At 39.0% G+C, this 10,516-nt stretch overlaps 1 protein-coding gene across 1 annotated transcript in view; it reads left to right on the top strand.

Moving 5' to 3' along the window:
- The window catches only part of LOC143026342 (sortilin-related receptor-like), a 72,452-nt gene that overhangs the window by 56,498 nt on the left and 5,438 nt on the right, over positions 1 to 10,516 (top strand). Inside the window, exons 35-40 of the mRNA XM_076186562.1 lie at positions 1 to 161; positions 1,418 to 1,543; positions 2,639 to 2,781; positions 4,334 to 4,462; positions 7,515 to 7,708; positions 9,346 to 9,531. The exon at positions 1 to 161 is cut by the window's left edge and continues 19 nt beyond it. Of these exons, the coding sequence (XP_076042677.1) occupies positions 1 to 161; positions 1,418 to 1,543; positions 2,639 to 2,781; positions 4,334 to 4,462; positions 7,515 to 7,708; positions 9,346 to 9,531 (939 nt within the window). The remainder of the gene's footprint in view (positions 162 to 1,417; positions 1,544 to 2,638; positions 2,782 to 4,333; positions 4,463 to 7,514; positions 7,709 to 9,345; positions 9,532 to 10,516) is intronic.

Here is a 10,516-nt window from a genome sequence, read left to right as displayed (position 1 = left end):
TTATCTGGGGTCAGAGCAAGCAGGAATTGAAACACAATACCAATGTAATAGTGACATCAAATACAACCCAGTCCCTCACAGGTCTTCATGCTTGCCAGATTTATCTGGTGGCTGTGATGCCTTGTGCACCACTTGGTATCGGGCCGTATGTGGAACAGGAGGTGAGCGTTGATTTGAACATTCTGTTTGTCCAGACAAATTTATCTGTTGAATGCAGGAGTAGATTTAGTTTGTTTTTAATTTTAGTATAGTTTGTGATGATGTTTATGTTTGTTTATAGTAAGTTTATAATTTTGAAATGTCTGTTGAGGAAGGGAGAAAACAGAAGATAGGGCTGAGTGGAGAATCTTTGTGTATGGATGATGCTGTGATGTATGGAAGGTAGTGGGTGAGGGACGGGGGGATGAGGGAGTATGTGTGAATGATATTTTGATGCAGCCCTGAGGGATTTCTATCCATCTTTTTTCTGCATGAGGGGATGGAGAGGGGGATTTGCCAATTAAATGAAACAGCCTTGCTGTGGATGTACTGCTTGCATTGCTTCTGACCCAGGGCAGTGGGCGAGATGCAGGGATGACCTGTCATCCAGGAGGAGCCAAGAAAAGAGGGAGGGAAGGGTGGTGAATGGGAGTGAAGTATGTGGGGATGAAATGGGTGTGAGTGGATTTATGCCATAGACAACCTCCCTTGTAAGGGTGAAAAAAACAATGGTATATGTATGTATAATAAGTTTAATGTTTGATATATATGTGTATAAAGTAACTGGTGGTATGGGTGGTAGGTGCCTGCTAGTGGTGATCCTGGAAGATTGATATCAGAGAATAATCTTCCTGTTGACCATCTTCAAAAACCTTGAAATATGCTTGCTTCTATTTGGTCACCACCCTACATTAAAACAATAATGGTACAGGATCAATTTGATCAGACACTGATGACTCAAGGATCAACCGTCTAATAGAAGACACAGAGCTCCTAATACTACACTGCCTTACACTCACTCCAGACAGCTGCACAAAATTTCTCCATAGAGAGACTTCATTGTCTCAATTGGTGGCCGTGGCTGGTTGTCTGGAGTTCTCAGGTCACCTGTAGGAGAGAACCAGGTCATTGGAGGTTTATTTGATTGATACCTACATCTCTCTGAAAAGAAACCTCAAACTGTTGTCTGTATTGTATTAGGTCTTTGTTACTGCCTAATAGGAGGAGGAGGAGGAAGAGGAGGTGAGTAGTTGGGAGATGTCACCATTGGACATAGTATATTTGAAGGTCATGTGTCTTCTACAAGAGAGATTTGTGGTAACAGATTGATAAATTGATACAGGTGATGGGGGATGAATACCTGGATTCTTGGCATTACCTTGAGGATGATTAGGAATTATGTGAGGATTACACTAAATTTTTGTGCTTATTCTGTCAGGTAACAACACAAGAGGACTCACTGGCCCCACCAAAGTATGTGACAGTTTCTAGGACCTGGAACAAAAGTGTCATTATTAACTGGCAACCTTCGTGCCTCACACGGATAGAAGAACTTAAGTATGTGGTAGGTACCATCTACTAGAATTTTTCATAAGCCTTTGACTGTGATAGCATATGGTGTAGATTGTGCTCCAACTAAGAAGTGTTAGTTTTGTATAACCAATGGGCTGGGTTGGGCCAAAATGGTGTATTATTTGATTAAGGCCATATGTATGTATATTTATTGTCTCATGTGATTCATATTACCTTTGATAACTGGAGCAATCCCCTTGCTTTTGCTTTTGCTATGGAATTTAGTGAGTACATAGGAGTGCAGAGATGATAAGGTAAGGAAAATTGGGCCAAAATAGATCTCCTATGATAAGCATATGGGGATAATACCAGTGAAGGGAATTCAACCTCTTTACCAATGTGACATACTTTACATATATTTGCTGTAGTTATCTATCTATATTCCAGAAGGCTCCCCTTTACAAGGGAGATCTATATCAATGTACCTAGAGGGGAAGGGAAAGAAACTTCTATACCAAGAGGCTATTTAGATATAGATCTCCCCTATAAGAATGAAGAAGCCTATTGGGATACAGATAGATAGCCAGAGCAAATGTATACAAGTATCTCACCTTAGTAAAGAGACTGAATGCTCTCCATTGATATTTAATGTCATACCTATGCTTAACATAGAAGATCTATTTTGGCCGAGTTTTTCTGACTCTGTCATCTTTGTACTTCTCTGTACTCTCTACATTCCATAACATCTTCTTTACTCTAATTGATTGATATGCTAGTGCTACTTTTCCATTCTTCTGGAATTCCCTTTCAATTCCCTCTCTAACATCCGTTCATGATGTTAGTTAGCTTATGCACTCCTTCCTTTCCTGCTGCCTGGTGACATCAGTGATCTATTGAATACCTATCACTTTTTGCTTACTTCTTTTTTCCCTTTTATTGCCTGTTAGACAAAGTGCGAATTGAACTATGAAAAAAGAAGTAGATATTGCAAAGTTACTTGGTACTGTTACATTGAATTTGATTTGTACATTTATAAATGCCTTGTGCCTCCACAAATGTTTGTTGCTTTTTTCCTTCTTGTTTGATGATGTCAAAAATTCATAAAACTTTCTAGTACTTATAACCTCTGACTTCATTATTATCTTAGATCATGGTGACTGATATAATGAAGAACAAGACATCAGTGTTACAACCAAGTCCCTCGAAGAACACGAGTTTGCAGCACGAGGTAGAAGTGCACACTGGGGCTCATTATAGCATTGTCATCAAAACCTCCATTCCTGGCTCCAGGTAACTAAGTTCACTTATAGTGTGTTTATTCAAAATTAAAGATTTATTGGACAACTAAAATAAATGTTAGTTAATGATGCAATGCTTGCTACAATACACAGGAAAATTGATTTTTTTATGGATCATAGGGTCCTTTACATAAGATAAATCATCATGAGCTGAAACAAAGAAAACGGGGAGAAAAATCCCTTCGAGCTGCATCAAAATATCATTCACACATACTCTGTCACCCCCCCCCATCCCCCACCCACTCTCTTCCAAGCATCACAGTATCATCGATACACAACCATTCTTCACTCACCCCGATCTGTCTTCTCCCCTCCTTCCTCAACAGACATTCCCCTCTTTCCCAATACTCCTTTTACCCCATCCATCCATCTCGTAGTTGGTCGCCCCCTCATGGTCTCTTCCTCCACCTGTGCTCTCCACACCTATTTTACTAATCTTTCTTCACTCATCCTTTCCATGTGTCCAAACCATCCCGATCCTCTTTCATCAACCCTATCTCCCGACTCCCTTTCCACCCCCACTCTCCTCCTCACCTTATTTCTCACCCTATCCAGCCTAGTAATCCCTACCATACTTCTCAGGCATTTCATCTCAAATACATTTAAACTCTTCCTCTCTTATGCTCCATGTTTCTACCCCATACATTGCTCTCAGTACAATCACCCCTTCATACCTCCACATCTACTCCTCCCTTTCCTACCACATTTGCCACCAAATATCTAATCCGCTTCCTCCAGTCACTCTTCCTTAATACTCATTTCAAATTTGCCACCATCCTCTCCCCTTGAACATCTCATAACATTACATTTACCCACATGTATTTTCAACTTCCTTCTTTTGCATGCCACCTCAAAACCTGTCACTAACTTCCTTAATCCCTCCTCTGATCCTGCTACAAGTGCAATGTTGTCAGCAAATAACAACTGACTTATCTCCCATTTTTCTCCATTTTCTTTAACCATCTCCAATCCCCTGCCCATTACCCTTGTATTTACCTCTCACACCACCCCATCCAGGCATAGATTGAATAGCCATGGCGATGTGACACTCCTGGTGAAGTCCCACCTTTACATCAAACCACTCACTTTTTACATTTCTAATTCTAATACAGTCTTAATCACTCCCATAAGAACTCTTGCCTGCTCATAGATTTTAAAACCATGAAAAATAAGAAAATTTTGTAAACATTTGTTTAATATATACATAGGCTTTTTTCCCCTTACAAGGGAGGTAGCCAAAAAAACTTAAGGCATAACATCCACTCCCACCCATTCCATCCCCACATACTCCACTCCCATTCACCCATCTCATTTGTTTGTCTTTGTAAAATAGATACCCACTATAGAGCAACTTTCTTTTTCCTTTTTTATTTCGAAGGTGAGAAAACTCAGTGTAAGAGATAAGCTGGAACTCGTTTGTTTTACAGAATAAGGCCATATTTATTGCTTGTGGTGAACTTGTGGGTTGGGGTTGGGTGTATGTCATGGCTGATTAACCTCACATATAGAGAGGAAGAAACTTATTGGTATTTTTTTTCTTCCAGAGAAAGCAGCCCCGTCTTCTTCAGCGGTCCACCCATCCCACCACCGTACAATCTTATATATAACCCAGGTGATAACTTCTTCTTTTGGAGAGACAACCAGAGTTTACCAAAGGAGATAAGAAATACCAAGTAAGTAAAGCGGAGTTAGTTCAGTTTGTGGTTCTCAGAATTTGAGAGACTGTGAGAATTCTATAAAGTGAGACCTCTCATAAATGGATGTTAATTAGCTGTGCTTTCGGTGTTTTTTGGTGCTGTTGTTTAGTGTGTGCAATCACTATGCCACCCAAAAACCAATCCAAATCAACGGAGTATTCACATCAACAGACACCGTTACCCCCGTTTTAGTCCGGTAATGAGAGGTAGTACTGTATAATGTTTCCTCAGGTTTCCCCATCAACAGCAAGCACGTCCCCAAGTTCTGTCATAGATCTCTTTGGAAAAATGTTAAAAGAACAGAGATTGAAAAAAAGGAGTTTTATTGGAGTGTGTTAGACATGAAGCTGAGAAAATGGTATATTCAGGCAAGGGAAATGAAAGGAACAAATAACAAGATGGAGAAGGAAAAAAATTTAAAGTGGCTTATACTAACATAGATGGATTGATCTCAGGATTAAATGAACTAAATGATTACGTGTCAGAAGAAAAACCAGATATAATGAGAATTGTGGAGATGAAATAAAGGGGTCCACTACTGCCTGATAGTGTTTGACATGTATCATATAATCACTGGATTAAAAATAGACAAGAAACAGGGTGCAGGAGTCATGTTTTGGACTAAGAAAAACTTGAATGTGACAGAGGTTATAGATGGTAAAAACATTATGTAAATGATCATGATGAAAGTTAAAGATAGTGACATGAAAAGTAGAAAGTTTGGAGATTTATGTGCCCCCAAAAATGGGCTCGTGGAAAGAGAGTGATTAGTCTAAAATGTTGGAAGATACAAGGCATTCATTAAATGAGACTGGATGATGGAGGAAACATGGTAATTTTGGGAGACTTTAACTTCAAAGAAATATGTTGGGAAGAGATGACAGTGAAAGATTGAGAGGATCTATGGGGATATGTATTACTTGACATGACTATAGAACATACATTGACACAATGGGTTGAAAATACCATATATAGAAATAATGAAGAACCTTTGAGACTAGATTTAATATTTACATCAGAACCTGAAATTGTGGATAAAATTGAATACAAGACACCACTTGGGAAGAGTGATCACATATCAATAGAGTTTGAACTAAAGGAGGAAATATATATAAAGAGAAATGAGAAATACAGAAAAGGAAGACTGATGTATAATAAAATGGACTTTGGGAAACTTAAGAAATTTTTTCAAAATGCAAGTTGGGAAAAATTCTACAATGAAGAGACACAAGTGGAAGAAAAATGGACGATTTTGATGGAAATTTATAATGAAGGAGTGGATAAATACGTACCAAGACAGAAACAGGAAAAGGTGTATATCAAGTGCTGGTTTAACAGAAGGTGCAGTGAGGCGAAAGATAAAAGATATAAAGCTTGGAAAAGATGGAAAAAGATACATACATACATATACCAAGGCTTTTTTCCCTTACAAGGGAGGTAGCCAAAAAGGAAAAGGCATAAAATCACTCTCACCCATTCCACCCCTGAATACACTCCACACCCCTCCACCCTCCCTCTTATCTTAGCACCTCCTGGATGATGGGTCATCCCTGCACCTTGTCCACTGCCCTGGGTCAGAAGCAGTGTCGCAAGACACAGCACATCCACAGCAAGGACGCTTCATTAAATCAGCGACCCCCCCTCTCTGTCCCCCCATGCATAAAAGGAGAAGACGGGGAGACATCCCTTCAGGCTGCATCAAATTTTGCTCACACATACTACCTCACCCCCCACCCCTGCCCATTCCACCTCATGCATCACAACATCATCTATATACAACCACTCTCCATTCACCCATCTTCTGTTCTCTCCCGTCCTTCCTCAACAGACATTCCCCTCTTCCCCAAAGCCCCCTTCACCCCATCCATCCACCTCATCCTAGGACATCCCCTCATGTTCACTCCCTCCACATCTGCCTTCCATACCTCTTTTACTAATCTTTCTTCACTCATTCTTTCCATGTGTCCAAACCATCCTAATACTCTTTCATCAACCCTATCTCCAAACTCCCTTTCCACCCCTGTTCTTCTCCTCACCTCCTCATTTCTCATTCTATCTTGTCTAGTAACCCCCATCATACTTCTCAGACACCTCATCTCACACACATTCAAACTCCTTCTCTCTTCCTCTCTTATATTCCATGTTTCTACCCCATACAGTGCTGTTGGCACAATCACTCCTTCATACAGTCTCCTCTTAGCATCCATTCCCAAATGTCTATTCCTCATTACACTCTTCAATCCACCAAGGCATTTACTCGTTTCTCTCAATCTACATTCTACCTTCACCTTCACTCCACCTTTTCCTGCCACATTTGCACCCAAATATCTAAAACTATCCACTTCCAGTCGCTCTCCCTTAACCCCTTCCATACGGTGCCGCATACGTAGGGGGCATGAGGAGCAAGTGGATAAGCGAGGCTGCCATATCGGCGTCTTGATTATATTTATTGTAGTCGCCCCTGCATTTTTACATTCTCCCTAATCTGCCCTTAATCACATTCTCTATGGTTTTCAAAATTCATGGGTGAAAGAGAGAACGATCGATATAAGCGGTGACTATATTTTATGATGCGAGTATTATTATGACACGTCGTACGGCTGGCATTGGCTGCTGCCCGCGAGATTTAAGGCCCGGAGTGAAGAGGTTAATGCTCACTTCCAGATTACTGCCACTTTCACCCCTTGTACATCTCATCACCTTACTTTTACCCACATTTATCTTTAGCTTTCTTCTATCACACACTCTCCCAAACTCTGTCACCAACTTCCTCAGTCCCTCCTCCGATCCTGCCACAAGTGCAGTGTCGTCTGCAAACAACAGCTGGCTCATCTCCCACTTTTCTCCATTTTCTTTAACCATCTCCAATCCCTGACCCACTACCCTTGCATTTACCTCTCGCACTACCCCATCCATGTATAAGTTGACAGTACAAGTGACAGCTTCAATAAATGTGTATATTACTAAATTTTTAGGTAAGTAAATCCAAATAATTTGACTTTGTAAATAATTTTCTGTTATATTTCAGTTATTCGTATGTCCTCTATGTGGGTAGAAATGATAGCCTCGAAGATGCAATGGCATTTGAAACAGAAGCACCACCTTTAGTGATTAATAATTTGGAGCCTGGAATTAGATACATTGCAGCTGTATCTCTCAGAGACCAAGATGGCTATCTGTCACCAAAGTCTGCTCACATAACATTTGAAAAAGAAAAACCCAGTAAGTATAATTAATTGTGAGGGGGAGAAGCCTTTGTATGTATGTATGTGTGTATATATATATATATATATATATATATATATATATATACATGTATATATATATATATATTTATATATATATAAATACATATCTATATATTTATATATATATATATATATATATAAAGATATATATATATGACACACAGGAAACCTGCAGTCGGAGAAAATAAACTTCGAATAAAGAAGAATCCTATATTTCGGCTATCAACTGTAGCCCTTTTCAAATTGATAGCCAAAATATAGGATTCTTCTTTATTCGAAGTTTATTTTCTCTGACTGTGGGTTTCCTGTGTGTCATTTACAAATGTGCTACTACATTTCTGTTTAGAAATATATATATATATATATATATATATATATATATATATATATATATAAATATGTATATATATATATATATATATATTTGTATATATTTATATTTATATATATATATATATATATATATATGTATGTGATGAAAGTATTGGGATGGTTTGGACACATGGAAAGAATGAGTGAAGAAAAGTTAGTAAAAGAGGTGTGGAAGGCAGAGGTGGATGGAGTGAACTTGAGGGGATGACTGAGGACAAGATGGATGGATGAGGGTAAAAGGTGCTTTGGGCAAAAGGGTAATGTATGTTGAGCAAAGAAGGGAGAATACAGGAGATAGGGATGACTGAAGAATGGCTGTGTATAGATGATATTTAATACAAGAAAGAGAGACGGTGGGGAGATGGAGGGAGTAGTGAAGGGTTGTGTGTGGATATTTGGATGCAGTCCAAAGGGATTTCTTCCCATCTTATCTATTTTCTACATGAGGGAATGGAAAGGGGGGTTCACCAATTAATTGAAGCAGCCTTGCTGTGGTTGTGCTGTGTCTTGCTGCATTGCTTCTGACCCAGGGCAGTGGGCAGGAGATAGGGATGACCCTTCATCCATGAAAAGCTAAGATGAGAGGAAAAGAGGAGTGGTAGATGGGAGTGGGTGTGTCCCTGTTGACTAGGCTACCTCCCTTGTAAGGGGGAAAAACCCCTTGGTAAATAGATAGAGATGTATATGTGTACATATATATGTGGCTACTTCCCTTCTGAGGGTGAAGAAGCCTTTTGGTATTTAAATGGATTGAAAAATATTTTATATATACAGCTTATGATCTTGAATAGACATTAATTGTTTATTTATTATTGTATGAGATACAGACATTTGGGAATGGATTCATAGAGGAGATTGTATGAAAGGGTGATTGTGCTGACAGCACTGTATGGGACAGAAACATGGAACATAGAGAAGAATATACATTCCTGAAGGGGTCATGTAATGTAAAAATTGCATAAAGTGAACAGTTAAATTTGCTATTGCTTACTTGATTTTTTACATTGTGTCATTCTAAATAATCCATGTAATATGAAAAAAATGACTAGGTTTTTTTTTTCCTCATGTTAATCCAAAATTGCATATTCTAAACATGCATAAATTGAGAAATATCTGTATATATATATATATATATATATATATATATATATATATATATATGTATGTATGTATATATATATTTCCATGCAATCCCAGTTTTCATAATCTTTATGATATTTTTTTTCTTTTTTCTTTCAGCGGTGCCCATATTCAGTACAGTTGGAGTTGTGCTTACTGTGGTGCTTGTTATCCTGGCCCTTGTGGTGGTTATTGTTGTGCTTTTTGTGAGACACAGACGTTTGACTCGCTCCTTCCTTTCGTTTGCGAATTCTCACTATGATCGCTCAAATAACACCACTGTCATCTCTACTGATCATAATCTGGGTAAGATATTTTCTATTAATACAGGAGGAAAGCTGTTAAGTGCAGTCAAGAGTTTTTACGAGAGTAGTAGAGCCTGTGTTAGAATTAGAAATGGAGAGAGTGAGTGGTTTGAGGTAAAGGTGGAACTTCACCAAGGATGTGTTATGTCACCTTGGCTGTTCAATTTATACATGGATGGGGTGGTGTGAGAGGTAAACACAAGGGTTATGGGCTGGGGATTGAAGATAGTTAAAGAAAATGGAGAAAAGTTGGAAATAAGCCAGTTGTTGTTTGCTTACAACACTGCTTGTAGCAGGATCAGAGGGGGGATTAAGGAAGTTAGTGTAAGCAAACAACAACTGGCTTATTTCCAACTTTTCTCCATTTTCTTTAACCATCTCCAATCCCCAGCCCATAACCCTTGTGTTTACTCTTGCACCACCCCATCCATGTATAAATTGATAAAGAGAATAATAATAGTTGTCCTGAGTTTCACTACATAGAAAGACTGCAGCCCCACAATAGGTGGCAGTTGTTCTTGGGGCGACCTACAGATCTTTCTGGGAAGAAATTTGGACTCATGGCTGTATTGTATTGTTCCAAGACTGTTTCTGTTTCACTGGCTGGAAATGATATGAGGAGTGCATTCACCAGTTGTCAGCTTTGTAACTGATACAATGAGTAAGGGTTAAGGAAATGTCTCGTGTAGTTTCTTTCCTTTACTATCTTAATGTAGAAGTAAATCAAGTGACTGTGAATGTTATTTAGCCTTAACTGCTATGCTTAACATCATCAGTTGTAAAGATATCACTTTTAACCAAGCTGCCAACTGTGTGGTGACCCACAGTAGGGCCAGCCAAGAACTGATGGGATCTCGTGGTTTTGAGCCAAGGACAGGCAGCAGAATTTGTTGAATTCAGCATTATGATTGCTGAAGGAAACCACTGACTGACTAGCAGAAATAGTTCATTTTGTATGAAAATGTGTAAGAGCTCATCAGTCTGAT

Source organism: Oratosquilla oratoria, chromosome 6 (assembly GCF_046742065.1).
Source record: "Oratosquilla oratoria isolate Oo_2021 chromosome 6, ASM4674206v1, whole genome shotgun sequence".
In the NCBI taxonomy this organism is placed as follows: Eukaryota; Metazoa; Arthropoda; class Malacostraca; order Stomatopoda; family Squillidae; genus Oratosquilla; species Oratosquilla oratoria.
This window is presented reverse-complemented; position numbering and strand designations above follow the sequence as displayed.